The sequence below is a fragment of the Thamnophis elegans genome, chromosome 2 (genome assembly GCF_009769535.1).
Source record: "Thamnophis elegans isolate rThaEle1 chromosome 2, rThaEle1.pri, whole genome shotgun sequence".
Taxonomy (NCBI): Eukaryota; Metazoa; Chordata; class Lepidosauria; order Squamata; family Colubridae; genus Thamnophis; species Thamnophis elegans.
The window spans coordinates 108091730-108112569 of record NC_045542.1 but is presented as its reverse complement, the minus strand read 5'-3'; the positions used below and the strand labels follow the sequence as shown (position 1 = coordinate 108112569).

The 20840-nt window shown below is 35.4% G+C and overlaps 1 protein-coding gene across 1 annotated transcript in view; it reads right to left on the bottom strand.

Moving 5' to 3' along the window:
* Positions 1-20840, bottom strand: part of ATP2B2 (ATPase plasma membrane Ca2+ transporting 2) — a 275746-nt gene that overhangs the window by 115881 nt on the left and 139025 nt on the right. Inside the window, exon 2 of the mRNA XM_032212393.1 lies at positions 15468-15938. Coding sequence (XP_032068284.1) covers positions 15468-15666 — 199 coding nt within the window. The 5' untranslated portion in view covers positions 15667-15938. The remainder of the gene's footprint in view (positions 1-15467; positions 15939-20840) is intronic.

Below are 20840 nucleotides of genomic sequence, written 5' to 3'. Positions count from 1 at the left end.
TTTTTATCCCCAGCCATTATTATGCCGCCTGAATGAAATATTCTTGCCCATAATTCAACCTTTGTCCTTCTGCAATTTCTAGGAATAAAGTCATATGGTACCATTCTCCATTCCAAAATCTTTCATTGCATCACTGACTAGCCAGTTGAACTCTTAAGCAGGCAACAAGAAAATGATAGAAGAAGTGCAGTGGAAAATCTATAACCAAGTTCCAAGCAATGTTTCTTGGAACATTGAGGAGGCAAATGTTTAATCCTTCTAATAAGGAAAATTGCAGTGAGGGGAGGTGAGAATGAAGCTGTTGAATCAAGGGAATGTTCTGAGGATACCCCAATTATTTTCCGATGTTGACACTGCAGAGTAAAAGACTATAAAGAGGACAACACTATCCTGCCAACCCTTCAAGGTGGGTTTTGGCTTAAAGGGTCAATGACAAAGCCACATATAATATTTGAAGATAGGGCAGGTGGAGGGAAATTAGTTCTTATCCCAACATGGGATTGAGAGGATGTAAATAGGAAGTTCACCAATGAGGAGCTGGTCTAATCAATGTCTGACAACATAGATGGCAGATAATGTTGCCATTCCAGAGCAATATTATCTGTCATCCATTCCAGAGAAATATTATCTGCCATTAGACTACAGAAAGTTGGGTAATTCTTGACTCAGCCTCATTTCCAGCCAGGTACAGACATATGTCTTAAGGCTATGATGTTGAATTGTCCTGGGTATGCATATATACATATGAGAGAAAATTGTTTGTGTAAAAGGCACACACACACACACACACACACACACACACACCAATTATTTGCATCAATATAGCAATCAATTTATGCATGTTTAAAAAATTGACCCTGCTTTTTCTTATGTTTTGTTTTGCAGGAGGAATATACTTTTTGCTCAATGTGGATATAAATTTTATTTTTTGTTTATTTATTTTTCATATTTCACATCTCCCTAAAAGAAGTATTCTGGCTAATGCACAATAAAATGTTTAAATGTCTGTATGGTAAAATATAAAACAGTATATTAAAAAAAATTAAGAGCAATCAGATTAAAATTAATGAAAAGGTGAAGGGAGGGCTTTCAGGTGACTAACCAGCCCCAGTGCTGACTGCTCCCCTAGGCTCCCCATACAAGGCTACAGAGCTTTTCAGAAAGCCAGGAGAGTGGAAGCCTGCCTCATCTCCAGGGGAAGAATAGTCCATAGGGCAAGGGCAACGGCATAGAAAATTTTCTTCCTAGACCCCATCAGTTGGAGTTCTTTAACTGACAGGAATAGGGTTCTGCAACACTGAATGGGATGGGCTGATGTAATGGAACAAAGATCGTTCCATAGGTAACCTGTCCCCATGTAGGCCTTTACGGATCACAATCAATCCCTTGAATTGGACTCAGAAGCAAACTGGCTAGAAGCAAACTCTGCTCTCACACAGGGGAGATATTATATGTATTTTTCTTTGGGCACTTAAAATTGCCCCCTCCCTAACTCATTTTTTAGCAGCTGAAGCTTTCGGATACTTTTCAAAGTTAGAGCACATCACAAAAGTTTGAAGAGGAAATGACCAGGCATGAATGACTAGGGATGAGTGACCAAACAGAGAGCCTCCCTATCTCCCTTTTCAAGAAGAAAATATTCAGGAAATCAGATTTACCATTCTATTAATACAAATTCACCAGAATATTCTAAGTTTGCCCTCATCAGCATTTGAACCAATCACTGAGGTGATAGAACAACTTGCATAACACTTCTTTTGTTAGCTGTTCTAAAGGTTAAATCACTGTGGCTAAAAGACTGAGATTTATTTTCTATTTCAGAAACTTGTTTTAAGTACCCTAAATTTGCCTTGCCTTCAAAAGCTGTCATTTCTTCTATTATGTTGAATTTTTTTTAGATAACAGGCATTACCTTTTTGAATGCCTCTTTTCTTTCCAAATCTCCCACATGCTACCCTGAATTGAGTTTATTATAAAAGGTGAAGGAGTCAAATCAAATCAAATCATGATTACAGTATGGTTGTAGAACAGCTTAGAGATAAAGGAATAGATAGAAACTGTTTTTCTTCCAATGACTTTTACCAATCTTTTTTGTTTGGTTATCTTTTTAATGATCTACCTGAGAGTATACCTTTACAATTATGAATACATGTATACAGGTTTGTCTGTCTGTCTGTCTACCTATCAGGTGATAGATCAATTTATCTATCTTTCTATCATATATAATATTATCATAATCATTTTTATTTATAAGAAGAACAACTTACAATCAGGACTAAAAATAAATTGAAGTTTTGTATTGGTAAAATGCATAAAAAATAAAATGCAATATAGAAAATGAACAGAAAATAAGAGGCTAAAAATATGAAAAGACAGAAAAAGCTTTAAAATCAAAGGGAATTCTGAAAAATCCCCCCCCCCCAAAAAAATATGGAATGCCATACTGGAGAAAATATTTCACAATGAGTTTATCTTCTTGTCATAGACTGGCCAGAGTTCTTAGGAAATCTGTGGGCCCTTTAAGCAAACACAATTAGGAATTCAATTTAAATGAGATTCTGAGTGAGTTTTTTATACTTATTCTTTTAAAATGAAATACATATTTTTCTAAACTAAATATAAAATCCTGCCAGCTTCTAGTGTACACAACTGTACAATGAAATAAAAATGAACTGCTATGGAATAGGTCTCCACTTGGAATATGTGCAAACTGAGAAAGTAAGTAACAATAACCAAGTCAACAAGGGCTAAGATGACTTTGATATCTCTGTATTCCATTATTAACACTCACATTTATTATTTTATGGTGCCCGATATAATTAAGCACTGTATATGCGCATTTTTTTCTAGCTTTCCCTAGGGAAATGTATGGAATAAAAAAAAATGAGTCATTGATGTGTGATGAATGTATATTGAACAATTACTTTCCATATCCTTTATAGGATTTAGTAATTTAAAATGAAGGGGATACTTAGTAGCTTCAGTGATCCTAAATTCAAGGCAAAAGGAAGAAGGAGTTTCCCTTTTCCAAAATGAGAAGGGAAAAATTAAGAGTAATTTTATAAATTAATGTACAAGTTGTTTTTGTAATTCAAAATAAAAAATCTAGACGACACCAGAAAACAACTTTTATACTTGCAAAGAAAATATATTGAGATTGCTGAAATATTTGGACAAGATTTGAAAGCCAGATGCTAAAATTCTTTCAGTTATTAGGGGGAATTATAAATATTACCTATTACATTTGAAAGAAATGATATAGCCAGATAAAGCTGTCAGTGATGGTATCAATATCAAAAGAATTTGTCATTTTACAAGAGAACAAGCAATTCAAATATAGAATGTGACAAGCAAGAATTAAGGGAAATTTGAAAACCTCAAAAGAGAAATCAAATGCACTCAGCTGAACATTTTTGGACTAAGTGAACTTAAAAGGACGGGAATAGGTCAATTTAAATCACATGACTACATGATAAGAGCATGTTTTCAAAAATACTTGAAACGAATATACTCAGCTGTAACTTTGTAAATGACAGGATTGCATCTATTAAAGCAAGTAGATTTCAGCGAAATTATCTACTACAGTTGCAATGGCAAAAGTCATTGAGAAATCCTATGACAAATTGTAAGAGACATTAAATCAGATATTACACTAGCAAAAGGTAATAGGAATGTAAATGTTAGATATGAAAAAAATATGGTTTGGCAAAAGCAACAGTTCAGGAGGTAGATTACTCTAATAAGGATTTGCAAACAGAAAATGCACTGCCAATTGTTTAAAGCAGCAGAAATGGAGACTCTACACATAGACAGTAGCAGATGGACAAGAACAAAGTCAAGTTCATTACATAATAGAAAACTGAAGATTAAGAAGTGCAGTCCCCCTGGCAAGCATACATCCAGCTCATTATGGAGCTGACCATTATAATTATTGGTGTCAAACATATTGGCGAAACTTAAAAAATTAAAAAGAACAAGATTTGATTTGGAAAACATATTTGTGTGAGGCTGCAACCTGGCCATTGCAGAGAAAGATAAGCAGGATGGTGATTAGACCTTCTCTCCTTTAACATATTAGCCTAACCAAGGAAGTCACTAACTGGACTGAAGTCCAATATGGAATTAGATTACTCTATGCTTCTTGTTCTAGAGGATTTCAATGCTTATATATAAAGTACTCAGTCAAGAGCTACTGAAAAATTCAGAATCTCAGAATAACATGGGCCTGTCTAGGTGATATCTAATATACGTATATAAAAGTTTGGTCCCATTAGTTATCTACGCTGGAAATGGATGGAGGGTAATGCAACTCTGTTAGTTTATCTCAAGTTTTTAGCAGCTTTTCATATTATTGAATTATCATTCTTAACTGCCTGGGGATATTGAATCTTGAGGCACTATTTCACAGTGCTAGAGTTCCTTCCTGACATGACAAGTCAACAAAATGGTGTTGTTTTATGTGTAAGCTATTAACCTATGATGTCCCACAAGTATTCTCTTGCCTCCTTTTGTTGTTAAATATTTATTGGAAACTGTTGTGGGAGGTCATCTGTTCTTCTAAATTGAGATGTGATACATACGGTGATGACATCACAGTCCTATCAATCCTTACCATATGGTCCCAAGGAGGTAATTGGTACTTTGAACATGGGGTATATGAGACAAAATGTTGAGACTACAATCAGACACCACTTGCTATTAGGAAACGGTAAAATGGATTTGGGAATTGAAATTTATCCCTTTGGGACAGGACTGTATTATTCCTGAAAGAATTAGTTTGTGGATTTGAAATGTTTTTTATCCTCAGCTGGCAATGTATTTGTGATGCCAGCTATGTATAAATGTGATAAAAATGTGTATGATTATAATTACGGTAGTACATTAAACCGTATTTCTCAGGTTATCCATACTATTGTTGTAGAGCTGCTTTTCAGAAGCTGCAATTAATGCAGCTTCCAAAACTCCTAACTGGTGCAGGGCACAGGAATCACATGAAACCTATACTGAAGATTCTCCACTTATTGCCAATTGCATGTTAGGCAAATTGCAAGGTATTAGTCCTTTAAGGCATGACTGCTTCAGGATGACCTCTTAGAGTAGAAGTCACAAAATGTATAATCAGAAAGAAAAAGATTAGAGGATTGTCCTTGAAAAACCTATGAATTTTGCCAGAGGCAAGTTGAAACAGTGAGCATGAAACTCTCTGTGAAGAAATGGAAGGTATCAAAGAAAAGAGGAAACTGTTTAAAATACGGCTGTTTTTCACCGTGCTGATCACGTCCTGTATTATTTGAGTTAGCACATCCTTGCAGAGCTTGTTTGTGAAAGTCACTCTAGGACCATGAAAGCAACAGCTCTACTTCCATTTTGTCAGACAAGAGAGGCAGAAGCTAGAAGTTGGTTTAGGGTCAAACAAAGAAACTAAGGAAGTGCATACACTCATGAATTTAGTAGTTAAAAGTGGCAGGTGGGGAATTTGCACGATTCTGTTACTATATCCTTACATAATGTAGAATTAATTCATTTCGTCTTGTTCCCTGTCAGGTTTACCTGGGAAAAGTGACAAACAGCCCTATTCCAAATTACTTCTGTTTTTTTGTGCAAAAGCCTAGCTGGATTGTTTTGATGGATGATTGCCCTATATCAAAGTCTTGTGAGGTCTCTGCAGTGTTACTGTTGGAAGGAAAAGCTAATATTTTATCTCACTGAACATATTGAACAGTTATGTATAAAATTAAGTAAAGCAATATTTTATATAATTTATATTGTAGATAAAATTACAAGAAAGTCAAAGTAAATAATGGGATAATAACTCAGGCAAGCATGCAATGTGCACCCAAGTTTCCTTATGTCAATGTGGGGAGAAAAATATTTCATTCATCTGCTGAATCTTTTGGAATAACATTTGCTTTTTGCAAAACTAGCAGTACAATTGCATTTAACGATAATATGCATCTGAAAGAAACTGCCAGGCTCCGACTTTATAGTGTTTTAATGTGTGGTAAATCACATACCTAGACCTCCAAACACTTTTGAACTCTAATCATCCCAGCTGGCTGTTAGATACTTCTGTAGAAGAATAGATTAGAACTGGCACATTCTATTTCCAGTGCATGTTCTCAATATTAAAAAAGCATATCTTTCATTATCTGCCAATTAAATGCTATCTGACATTGAATACTTTTATATGAATTAAATGATTATGAAAACCAGTGATTTTTTTTCAGCCATCTAAATGACCATTTTCATTTCTCAATAAAAAGATAATTTATGGAACAAACAATATTAAGTGACATACAGCAATGTTTTATTAAAGCAGATAAATTTCAGTACTACTTTGGATGGCATGTGTATGAAGAAGAAGAGAACTGAAGTGAGTTTAATCACAGATGTTTAGAAAAATTATATCCAGATCAGATTACACGTTGATTTGGTTCAAGAATCATATAAAATTGACTTATGGTGCATAAATTAACCAGAATTAGTTTCATATGATATGCTAAATTAAAATCATACAAACACATGGTAAGCTAAAACAAAAGTTCAGTGCCATGTGTGAATCTCTGCTTTCCTGTACTTTTCCCGTCCAGGGACACATTACCTAAGACTAAAAAGATTGCCTATTCGTGCTCTAAATGGGGTCAAGTTACCTCAAGGAATCCTTTCTTTTATATGAACCTGGTCACACATTAGTCCACGAAATCAAGCTAATGATAAGAGTAGATGGGACAGCATTTTATTCAGCTGCTACACTAAACTGTTCTATTGTAATAGAATAATGTTTGAGTTTATTTTTTGTTTTTTTTAAATAGTTTTTTCAAGAATTATTTTTTTGCTTTTCTATTTATGGTTAATTTTGTTTAGAAAAAAATTTTTTTTGCTTTTCTATTTATGGTTAATTTTGTTTAGAAGATTATTTATAGTTGGTTGTAATTAAGTTTACATCAGTAATTGGAAGTAATTCTGAAAAAAGAATAAAAAATCTATTAAAAAACTTTTAAAATGTTTAAAACAAATTTATAAAAAGTAAGAACAGCAGACCAGAGTTGGGGTTCCTACCTATTCAGTCCACTTCAGCCGAATAGGTAATAACTCCGACGGACAGGTGACTGTGCCAGTTCTGTCCTTGGTGGTGCCATCTTGATTTTCTGTTCTGCACATGCGCAGAACAATCTTCATTGAAAAAATGTAATTTTTATTCCTTTTTTAATGTTTTAATGTTGTGCACATGGGCAGATTGTTGTTAAGTGCAAATGTGCACGCGCACACATTTTTTGGGTGCCGAACCAGTAGTAATGGCAGCTGAACCCACCCCTAAAGCAGACATATAATACATTTTTACTATAAAAGTCAATTCCATTCCACATACAATCAAATTCTATTTTGCCTTGCTAATAGATTTCACTGTTGCCTGGAAACTACTGGTGCACTTTTCAAGATATTTGTTTCTAGGGCCCATTTATGGTATTGTCTCCCAAAATTACTGCATCTTTTCAAGTATATTATCCTTGAAAATTCGAATAAAAATGAGCCACAAATTGCCTAATTAGTTCTTCAAATACTGCGAAGTATCATGAAAGATCTCAATTAAGTCCTTTGGAAAAAATGATGTTTCTCAGTTTGTTGGGGTTTTTTTTATTAGCACATTGCACCAAACATTTAAGCACCTCACTTTACTTTAGCATAAACTTTTTTTCCAATTTGGATGCATCTAAGTGTAAATTGTCTAATACTTTTTTAAACAACAAAAGGTTGAGATTAATTCTTCACATAAAGTTAATTCACACAATTTATTATCTAAATATTAATAGAATGGAAGAACATCTTGCTTTCAATTTATGGAGCATAGAATACAAGGGTTGAAAATCAGGTTGGCTGTAACCCTACCCTTGAAAATTATCTAGTCCAATGTTTTGCCCAATGTTAGAATATACTACTAGAGTATATAGGTTAACAAAGCAGTGGTGACTTTTCCCAATTAAAAACAAATGCTACACTATTCTTCATCCACTCCCACATATAATCATGCCAAAGTCAGAGATGCAAAATAGCCATTTAGACAGAACTACCAACCTTTCCCTTTTAGGATTAATTGCTTTAGATGCCAGAAATGGAAACTGAAGTTGCCCTCCTACAGATATAAAAATGGAAGATGAAGATTACTTACTTAACAACATTTGTTTTTCACACAGTGTCAACTTCGAAACAACTATGACTGAGGCCATATTTACATTTGTTTCATTTCTTAGTTGCCATTCTTTGGGAAGGGGCGGAGTTAGAAGGATCTGGAATGTGGTACATTGACCAGATGCAACATGTGAATCAAAATCATGGCAACGAACAACTGCTGAGACCGAGGGAAAGGTCCCACTGGATTGATTGGTTAATGTGACCAAGACACTGAGGGGGTGGGAAGTTTCTATTCTTTTTATTACTCTGAAGCATGGGAATTACCAAAGGTTAGCTTCAAATTTCTAAGTGCTGATATGATATACTGAATAAAAGGTCTTTCAAGCCTGAATGGAACTTCTCAGTCCAGATTCATTTGGTTCATTGCTCGGAACCATGACACAAGGGCTCCTAAGACTTGGATTCTTCTATTTGTAACTGAGAGTTGGGTCAAGCTAATGATGACTCAAGATCACACAGTGAATTGCATGGTTGAACAAGAATGGGAATTAAGCTCGTTGGGATTCAAGGACAGCAGTCTAAGCACTGCAAAATACAGGAGTACCTTGGTACTTATTCTTAATTGGTTCCATGAAGCATGATAAGTACTAAAATGATGAATATCAGGGTTTCAAGTAACACCTCCAATGACTATGAGTTCCAAACAAATCACATGACTTACCACGAGACCCTTTCTTTCCCTCTCTCTCTCTTTTTCTATGTCAGCAATGTTCCTATCATGGTCAACTTTCTATCTGCTTTCTGCAACTGTTCCCTTTTTCCTATCGCAACACATTGAATATCAAACAATTAATGAGTGCCAGAACATTTTTGCATCAAAATGTGTCAAGTACCAAACTTAACGAGTTTTGAAGTGGTCGAGTACTGAAGTACTCTATTGTATCTCGATCTCTATTGGTTCGCACACCAACTTTACATATCATGCAGTACCTCTCTGATTATTAATGCTCTGATTTTCTCTCTCTCTCTTATGATTAATGTTCTGCTTTTCACATTTTCCTCCAAAATATCAACATTGTTTTCAATGACTGTCAGGAGGCGAGAGGACTAAATAAGAAACATGTTAATGATGTCACCTGATTGCCTGTTTGGACATCACTAGATATGGTGTTTTTGAGTGGGGGAGAAGGAGATTTAGTGAAATTATGGTATCTATAAGTATACTTGAATGATGATTTGGAAAAGAAAGCAGAACTGGGCTTCATGCATGTACCAGCATCATTTGACCATGGGGTCAAATGCATTATTAGTTTGCAGTCCCTACACCTCCCAAATTGACTTAAGTGACAAGTCCAGCCCCCCTGAACTCAGTTGACTCTTATCTAGTGCCAGTTTGGTTTGATCGTTAGTAGATCAGATTCGTGTGTATAGGCTGCATACTTTTGAACTCTATCCTGGCTCCTGGTTTCAACTGCTGGCGGACAAGCTAAAAGTTGGGTCAATTATTGTATGGAGTCCAGATTGATTTCTATGCTGTAAAAATACTGTTGAGATAATTCACCCAAATTTCTACAATCTACACTTGTTACATCCTACACAGAAGGGTAGGAGCTATGTGACAAGATTTTTGGGAAGCAGCCAACTATCTCTGGCTGATGCAAGATCCTCCATATTTAAAACTCAGGGTTTTTGCTAACCACGTGGATATAATTGAATACTTTGTTTTGTTTTAGCAGTATTTTTCTTTCTGGTCACTGTATTATATTTTCTTTCCAGTCATTTGGCCATTGTAAGGGATATAAGTATATAGTGCTGAATTTTGATAACATGTTATCAGACTGTACATAATAAAAACCTGCCAATACATTCCAACGTTTGTATAACACAATTTTTAATTTTTAAAAATTAGTGTCATGATTAAAGTTATCCAAACCAAAACATTAAAGTAACATTAGTGGAAAGTCATCTGCTTTCCACACCCCTTGTTTCTAATATTATTACACTATAATTTGTAACAGAATATCACAATAAAAGTTGTGCTAATATCTGTTTCAGAAAAATGAGAATAAAATTGATACGCCAGATTTAAATACAGCATATGAATTAAACATCAATAATATGAATTTAAAATGAATTTAATGAAAAATGAACAGTATTATTGCACTCTCCAATATAAATATTGAATAAACAGTATGATGAAAGTTTCTCCCAATGAATGAATCTCTCTCATCCCATTATTTTTAAAATAGTTCATCACTCCTCATTGGATTATTTTATTCTTGTTTCAAGACAGAAACAGAAGTAGTCCATCCAATTCATCCCATTTGGATTTGCTCTTAGCATCTTTTATTGCTCTCATTCATGCTTGCAAGACCTTTGATGCTGTAAAATCAGGAAACAAGGATCATTTGGTTTCTGGAATGATATTTCTTGTTAGTAGGGTAGTATAATAAAATCCAGAAAAGCAATTTTCCAGATCATCTTCCAGTAACATAATTACTCTGATTTTTTCCCCCCTCATATTCCTCCACTCCCCTGGACTAAGGCATCTTTTCAGTAATAGTCCTATTCCCTCTGTTCCCCACCCCATAACAGTCATACTCCCTCTTTTATGGTTATGTTTAGGGTTTGGAATATTACATCAGACCATTCCATCAGTTAAAGAGAGTTTGGGTTCACAGGCAATGATTTTCAGTTACAGTACATTTTCCACATATTCTGCAATAGCTTCCCACTAGAGATCAGGCTAGTATACAATATTGTAATAGAATTGTTCTTTTATTAGTTCTCAGTTTTTTACAATATTTTAATGGTGCAAATCATCAGAAGTCATTTTCTGAATCCAGGAGTACATAAACACGATCAATCAATCCAGTTACCTATTATTAATTTCCTTTAGTCCTGAGCTTTCAATTGCACCGACTTCCTTACTTCTGATTTACAGAAGCAAATTTGTAGCTATGTATAAATTACAATATGTTTATTTATTTTTTGTTTCTATTTACTATACTGAAAGAGAACAATCTAATTTTATATGATAATCCTGAATGTTACTTTATTATTGTATGTCATAACATGTGGCAGCAGAGTAATTACCGATAGTTTCTGAACTCTGAAAAACAAACAGTTATTATCAGTGGTTATACAGTACTTGGATGGGACTCCTTCCCCACCCCCAAATCCCAGAGATGTTTAAAAAGGGGAAAAGGAAAAGTATTGGAATAATTCCACAGCAAGATACATCATGTACTGTAGTCGCCAGCAAGCAATATAAACATGGCCAGGAGATGTTGTTAATTTAAATGAAACTTTTTCCGCATATTTTATATAACAACAAACAATGTTATAGACATAGCAAAAGAAATTCATAATTACATATATATGAGCCATCCACAAATTTAGAATTCATCATCTGTTGTAATGATTCATTTTAAAATTATAGTTTATATAAGAATAACCCAACAGTCTATAATGTACACAAAACTCTTGTCTTAAATGCAGGTTATTTCTACACTAATGCATATAACAAATAAAATGGTATAATTTACTAAATACAATAGATTTACTTATCATTTTCTCTTCCCTACACTTCATAATTCTACTGAAACTGCTCCTTCTATTTGTCAAGTATTGTAACATTATGAGAAAATGAAATGCCTTTAAAAGTTCTAGGTGATCCATCACTGGAGTTTTTAAAGAGGAGATGGACATCCATTTATTCAGAATGGTATAGGGCTGTCATGGCAGGTGGCACGTGGAGCCATTTGTCAGGTACACGAGGCCTTGACCTGTCAACTGGCCAGTGCGCATTGACGCCATTTTTTGCCCTCCGGAGGCTTCCTTAAAGCCTCCAAAGCGCAAAAAAACCGGTCCTATGGGGAAACCAGAAGTTTGGGAATAGACTGCCGGGTTGCTCATAGGACCATTTTTTGCCTTCTGGAGCCTTCAGGAGACTTCTCTGGAGCCTTCAGGAGGCTTCCCTGAAGGCTCCAGAGGGTGAAAAATGACCCTACAGATAAAATGGAAGTTACTTCTGGTTTGCTCATAGGACTGTTTTCAGCCTCCAAAGCCTTCTGAAGGCCCCTGAAGGCTCCGTAGGTCGAAAATTGGCCCTACAGGGAAACTGGAAGTTCAGGAATGGTGACTTGGGTTTCCCATAGGTCCATTTTTTGCCCTCTAGAGGTTTCAGGCAAGCTCCTGAGGTCTCCGGAGGGCATCCAGAGACCAGCAGGAGGGCTGTTTTTACCCTCCCCAGGGTCCTAGAAAGCCTCCTGGAGTCTTGGGAAGGCAAAAAAAACCATGGCAAAAGCAGGGGGGTCACTGATCACACCCATGTGCAAACGTTGGGGGCTGCATGCACATAGCATTATAGGTGTGGCATGCTGGCTCATGACCCCCCTGTGCTCCCCCCGCTTTTGGCACAGCAGCCAAAAAAGGGTTTCCATCACTGGTATAGGGTCTCTTGCTCGGGCAGTGTTGGATTACAAGACCTCCAAGATCCCTTCAAATTCTGTTATTCCAAACCAAGGGTGTCAAACTAGCGACCCAAGAGATGGATGCGTAAGACATAAGCGACGCCCACTCCAGCTCTGTGAAGGGGAAAATGTCATGAAACATGATGTGACGGCAACATGACGCCATGTGTTTGACATCCATATTAGCAATAGCAGTTAGACTTATATACCGCTTCATAGGGCTTTCAGCCCTCTCTAAGCGGTTTTACAGAGTCAGCATATTGCCCCCAACAATCCGGGTCCTCATTTTACCCACCTTGGAAGGATGGAAGGATGAGTCAACCTTGAGCCGGTGAGATTTGAACAGCCGAACTGCAGAACTGCAGTCAGCTGAAGTAGCCTGCAGTGCTGCATTTAACCACTGCGCCACCTTGGCTCCCTGTATATTCTATACAGTATTCTGTAACTCAAGAATGTTCATTTTCCATGTATATCCTACATATTATAAAGCTGTTACTATTACCATTAATAACACACATTAAGTCTAATACAGTAGTGTCTGCCTATAGAATTGGAGTAAAACTCTGAATACTAAATGTTCTTTATATTTTCTTTACAGCACTACATTTGTCCAATGACATAAAATGGCATGAAATGTGAAATCGGGAATTGCTTCTATGATTAAAATAATAATAGATAAGAAATGGGTAAATCTGAAGGTTTATAGATGATACTGAATTAACATCATGTCTTACACTGCAAACTATCATATACAAAATTGTGTACTTTAATCTTGGAGAAATGATTAGGGTTAATATGGTGTTTTGGACTAATGAAAGTCACTATGAACTAAGGGAATCAAGAACCAAGAGACTTTCCACTAAGAATAAATGCAGAGAAGAGATCTTTAATGTCTCCTTTGCTCTTTAACTTCAAACACAGTCCTTATTTTGCTTTGCATCTCTCCAGCACCATAATGACGAACCTATGACATGTGTGCCAGAAGTGGCACGCAAATCCCTCTCTGCTGGCACACGCGCCATCGGCCCAGGTCAGATTTCTGTGGCGTTTCTTTCGTGAGCTTCTGTTCCCCTGCAAACAACAAAACAGAAGCTCACAAAAGAAAAATATCTTACCTCTTGCCACACTGCCAGAGATACCACGCCTTCTGGTCTCCGCTGCGCATGAGTGCGCTCACGTTTGTGCCTGCGCACATTCATGCATGTATATATTCGCTTATGTATGTGCATACTTTGGGCACTCAGTGTCTAAAAAGTTCACCATCACTGCTATAGCAGAATTCTCACACGGAGAAGAATCTGACATCTTATCTTTCTTTCCAGAGCACAATTCCACAGCCAAACTAAATTGTTCAAAATATCTTTGAAATCCTCAAGGTTGTATCACTTCAAAATACTTTATTGTACATTGGAATGAATGTTATTTTGGGAATCTGAATGACTCCACAGATATTTTAATATTTTTATAGAGTTTTATAAAGCAAAATGATTTGAAATTATTTTCTAACAATTTTAAATCATAATTTTACCATCCTGTAGAAAGTCAACTTCAGTAATATAGTATATGAAATCAATTTTATCAGTTTACACTTTCTACGGTAACTGATCATTGTTAATCATTTCAGTAGCCTAATATCACAAAATGCAATGCCCATGATTCAGAAATGTTACACCTGAAGAATCAGGAGATGCTTAGAACACAAATATAAATATATGAAAATACGATTTACATGTCAAACTATATATAATTCTTCTAACACTTACAAAACTGTTTGATAAAAATGCATACATTATAAAATTGATCCATTATGTACCATCAGGTCCTAGTTGGCTCTTAGCAACCACATAGATTTTCTCCATGACAATGAACTGGCCTAATCTGGTTTTTTCAGGTCTCCCAATAATGCACTCATTACCACTGTAACTGAGTCTAACTACCCTGCACATGGTAAAAATTCCAAGAAATGTTTTATCTTATATATTAGGGGAAAGTACGTGAAAAACATATATGTGAGAAAAATGAGTACAAAATGTGTATATTTTTGTAAATATCATGAAATGAACTGGTTTGTGCTATTAAAAAATGAAACAGATAGTGTCCCCCATGCCTACTTGGCATTGTAGCTTTCCTGGTTTGTTAATTAAGCTACTTCCTGAATAAAGTTTTTAAGCACAGATGAAGAATGAACACTGAGAGGTTCTTATATGACTCCAGTGACAGTGTAACACAGACTCTGGTGCAATGTTTCACATATACAAAGCAAAGTCAGACAGAAAGATAATATAACTCTATCAAGAAACAGAGAACTGTAAGAATGCTAGGGGAAAAAATACCCTACACAAAACCACATGCAGCACCATATATGGCATTGGAAATAACTGGAATATCTTCAAGAATTTTTCAGATAGGTAGGTAGGTAGGTAGGTAGGTAGGTAGGTAGGTAGGTAGGTAGATAGATAGATAGATGATAGATAGATAGATAGATAGATAGATAGATAGATATAGATATAGATATAGATATAGATATAGATATAGATATAGATATAGATATAGATATAGATATAGATATAGATATCCTCTAAAAAATCAAATTAGCATTTTTAATAAATTTCAAGAGCAGTACTATTTTTGTATTTTCACACTGCAGAAATTTTAACAGTGAGTTGTCTTGCTGTGCTGCAATCCCTTTGTTGAAGTTTCTCCCCTTTGCAATTTTCTTTTCCAATGTAGACACGCCACACACGGCATCTCAAAATCTATTTCATGAATTTGTCTTAAGGAGGATTAAAAAGACATAGTACCATACCATGATGCCAAACCTCTGCGGCTAGTTTAGAAAAGAAAAACATTAATATCGCTTACCTTCTATTGGCGAAGTATTCAAGTGTCTACAGAGGCCTTCTGTGTCCCCGTACGTCTCTTTAATTTTAACCACTGCTTCCGTTCCTCGAAGTTCCATAAGAGAACGCAGATCCTGAAGCGTACACCCAAATTCTCCTGCATGATTGGCCTCATTTCTTTGGTTCTTTGAATAAAAATCGCTGTTGGTCATGTCACCCATTGCTGCTGATAATATTGCTCTGTTCAGTGTGCTATGTACAAATTAAAAATTTGTAAAGATAGAAACTCAAATTCCAGCCTAAGAACAAATCCACTTTATGTGAACAGTAACATGAGCAGAGTAAGCAATGAGTGATAGAAATGTCTCCCACCAGGTGATAGTCCACAAGATGGCTGTTTTCAAGATTGCAGTCCAATTGCACTCCATTCACTCTTTCCCATTATGCTGGATCCGGGCAGTTGGCATCTACATGGTCATTTCTTTTTTCAGACCTTAAGAAACAAATCCAAAAAATGCATTAAAAGGATAAGCCAGACGTGTAGAAATTCATTCCATCATATCATTCTGAAATGCGGCAGTATAGTACAACTTTAACCGGAAGAAATTCTAACAGTCTTTCAGAGATGGCTCCATATATTTCTGTCATACTAGCTGTGTCACCCAGAGCACTCTTTCCAGTTTCAGAAGCTAGTATAACAGTCTTACTTTAATCAAGTCCCAAGAGCACCAGCTAAATGAGATGGCTCATGAATATTAATAAATAAAGCATTAGTCCAACAGCCTAGATGTGCCTCTGGTAGGGACTCTTGTTCAAACTGCTATATCTATCTTTCATCTAACAAAAACACCCCCCAAAAAATTCTACCACTTACTAAAGACTATGACTCATAAAATTAATTGAACATTATAATCTTATGATTTCATCCATTATAGAAGCTATTTTTCATTGCAAGGCAAATAAAACTGGAAAAGGAACATTTACATTTCCAATGTCAAATACATTTAAACATATCAAATCTTGCCATATTGACAGTCCATGGTGATAAAAACAAACAGAAAGAGGGATTTTAAAAAATAGCTGAATGCCTTTAAGGAAAATTTTATTCAACAAATTAAAAGTTCTTTCTTTCAGCATCACTTTTTTTCTGATATCTATAGCATGAAAAGCTGAACATTTCCTGCAAATCCTAAATAGGCAAACATGCCTACCTGGTTTTAATGTTCAATATTCAGGAATAATCATGGGTAAATTTCAAGAGGCAGCAATTTAACATGTTATTAAATTTGTTTCCCAGATATACTTGCTAGTGAGCTTCATACACATTCTCCATAGCCAGCTATTCCACTTCATCACTGAGAGTTTCACTTTCTTAGAGCTTTGTTTTGTTTAAGTGGATTGAAGACAGTGTGTAAATTTAAAAGGGTTTGCTCATTGAAAAACAGACTTTTCTAAAAGTTAATACGAATTTTTAATAAGAGCCATTAACCATGTGCAGTAATATGCCTGTGCATATTTTATAAAAATAATACATTTTAAGGTGCATATAAAAAAACATGAAAGTTTAATCTTCCTAATCTGCAGCAATAGAACTCTGTGGGAAAAAATCAGTGGCTGAATATAAAGTCTGAAGACAGGTGCACAAACTCCAAATTACTATTTCATTTAACCCTGATATTTTTGAAAAGTAGCCTACTTCAAACTAACCTTGACTGCTAAATACTCTATGGAAAATGGTTTATGCCATTTTCTTAATGACAATACGTAAGAACTTTACTGTTTCTTTTTTGAATTCAAATTTCCCAATTCAGCCTTCGAATTGGATGCCTTCAATACAAGCGCTAAACAAATCTGACTCTCTTCAACTTTCTGAGATCACCATGAAGATGAGCTTTACTGGGACCAGTGACGTGCGGTGAGGTTTATGGCTGGTGAGACACTGACACAGTGGTGGGTTTCAAATTTTTTTAGACTTGTGGACTTCAACTCCCAGAATTCCACAGCCAGGCATGCTCAGTTCCGATTTAAAGCAACAGCATTTGTTTTTTCTCCTTTGCGAAAGTTTCTTTCATTTTTTTTCTTCTCCCTCCCCCTCCTTCCTCCATCTCTCCCTCCCTCCCCCTTCTCTCAAACAGACACACGCACACAGAGAAGTTGGATTGACTATCTCCCCTTCCCTCTCTCACTCACTCTCTCGCAAACAAACACAAACACAGAAGTTGGACTGGAGCCAATCCAAGCCTTTGATTGCAGGCAGAGCCACGTTACCTTTTCAAACTTGTAATTAGTGAAGCTGGGCTTATATAGTTTTATCCAGGTGTGTGTGTGTGTGTGTGTGTGTGTGTGTGTGTGTGTGTGTTTGAAAAGGCAACGTGGCTCTGCCTGCAATCAAACTACACTTGGGGATGGACCTACACTTGAGGATGAAGTTTGAATTCATCCCCCTCCCTCTGACCCCATGTACCTTTTCAAGCTGTTTCAGAGAAGATTTCAATTCTGCTCTTGCCTGTCAGCATGAAAAGAAAACAATGTAAAACGAAAAAGACAATAGCTGAGGTCAGGCTGAGCTAGTTGTTGCCAGAGTCACCATGGATGACTCTGCTTAACTGTTTTAAAAAGCCTCTAAAAAGCACCCTCTACAGGAGGAGGCAGGAGAACGACATGCCTCACCTATGACAGGAATTTTTAGGCTTTTAACCCTTGCTTAACTCTGCTCGAGTGATCATAAAACGCCTAAAGTCAGACTAGATGAGGCACGTCGTTCTCCTGCCTCTTCCTGTAGAGGGCGCTTTTTAAAGGCTTTTTTAAACAATTAAGCACTAAGCAGAGTCATCCAAGGTGACTCTGGCAGCAACTAGCTCAGCCTGACCTCAGCTCTTGCCTTTTTCCTTTAACATTTTTTTTTCTTTTCATGATGACAGTGGTGAGGCTCTGCCTCCCCTGTCTCCCCTGATTGCACGTCCCTGATTGGGACATTTAATCCAAAACTGGAAATTATTACAAAAGCTATTTCCTCTTCTAGTTGCTCGGCTTCACATTTCAGATATGTCACATGTTACCTCTCTTAACATTACCAATGTGTTTGTATGCCTATGTGAATTCTGTAGGAGTGAAAGGAACACCAGAAGCATAATTGATGAGAAGGTTTCAGCTGAACATAATTTGAGAAAACATGATCAGATTCTTCTACATATTTTAAAAATACTTTCTGATCGGCAAATGTTGGGTAAAATATGCTAAATGCACACACAGAGAAAGAGAGAGGGGGAGGGAGGGAGAGAGGGAAGAAGGGAGAATAATCTGCCTTTTTGTGTACAAAACTACAGAAACAATTTACATTGACAATATACACTGGATAACCAATTACACTGGATAACCCTGTAAGGTCATCTCCGATTGACAGTCATGTGTTTATACTTCTAAATGGATCTTTTTGAATGAGATTAGGTTGCAAGATATCGCTAAGTCCAAAAGCTTTACTATTTCATGAGGGTTTGAAATATTTACTGTAGCATGGAAAAAAACCCCTCCAGTGTCTTTTAAGTCTAATGAAATCAATGTAGAAGACAGACAGACGACAATATATGCTAGATATAAATGACAATATTGATGTCAAAAAATATTTGATGTAACAAGAGTTTTTACTGAAAGCTAGGCTGCAACCAATGGATCCTTCCTTCATTAGCATTTCACTTCAGCTTTAAAATGTGTTCTTTTTGTGCCACAATTCACTAATTTTAGAAGTAGTTCTACTGTGAACTCTCTTTGATTAAAAATTCTTGCTGGGATAAACTTAGAAGTAGCTATTTGATTAGGTGTCACGTTCCATCTTTTCTAAAAGTATATCATTTTGGCAGCCAACTTTAGGCATGCTACATGCTACAAAATAATTTGCCTACTTAATATTTTATTTGAGAATCAATTAAAAATTAACCAACAAACAAAAGGCAAAAGAGGTATTTATCTCTTATTAATGTTTAAGGAACAATTGAAATTCTCTATATCAGATAACCTTAGGAAGATAATATGCAGTACTATGGTTTTGTAAGGTATATTGTCATATGGTAAAAATACAGAACACAAATAGTACTAGCTATTTGTTACTAACTATAAATTTTAGTTTCTTATTGAACCTGATATGAAATCTGTATGAAGAGTTTATGAATTTTACACCAATATTAGCAGTTTATTACAACTGAAATTCCTCAACACTACTTCCTCCTAGGAATCTAGAGGCTCACAATAAAATCAACAAACACTGAAATAACATAAAACTTAACATGGCCTACAATTTTCAAACATTCAAACCTTCAATTTTCCCAACTTTGTTTTGTACAATATAAAATTCTAGTGATTTTTAATTCATTGACCATGTGCCATCAAGTCAGTGTGAACTTTTAATGAACACATACCGGTATATATTTTTCCCCAGGATAATCAGTGTCAAAGCTGGTCCTTCAGATCTCTCAATGGGGCAACCATTACTATTATAACTAATTCATCAATCTTGTTTTTGGCCAAAATCTTTTTTTCTCCTTTTTTTTCACTAGTATTATAGATTCTCCAGAGAATTCAGTCTTTATATAACGCACCCAAAAAGTACCAATTTGAGTCTGGTCCAGAGGTGGTATTCTTTTTTATATTTTTTTTTATTTTTAAACAAACAAAAACAAACAAAGACATAAAACATATACAACCTTCTTCACTTCATATAGCAGGTCGTTTGGTTACAAGATTTTGTATGTCCTTTCCATGGTCACCACTTACAATTATGTATAGAATCAGAAATTATTCATTAAATAAACATAAGTACATTATTATCATTATATATCAATTATTCAACTGTAATTATTATTCCTTAACTTTAAACAAGTTATTCTAAATATTGAATTCCTACATACAACATCATTTTGCATCAATAGTTCAACTCCAATTATTATTTCTACATTTTAAATAGAATATTTTATATATTGAGATCATACAACATCATTCCATCATTCTAATCTGTTTAATAAGGCTAAACTCTTAAAGTATTGCATATATCATTCTATTATTCTTAAAATATAAAAACTTCTCCAACATTTTCCATTATCATGATTTTTTATCTAATCATTGATAGAACAAGTCCTAAACCTTGTAAAATTGTTCATATTCTTGTTCTCTAATTTCAATTGTCAATTTACTCATTTCCGCACATTCCATTATTTTTTGAATAATTTCCTCCTGCGTTGGTATTTTCTCATTTTTCCAATTTTTTTGCAAATACAATTCTAGTTGCTGTTAAAACATTTACAATCAAATATTTCAAATCTCTATTATATATTTCTGGTATAATTCCCAATTTAAAAAATCTCTGGTTTTAAGTCTATATGTTTTGTGTCATTTTCTCCAACCA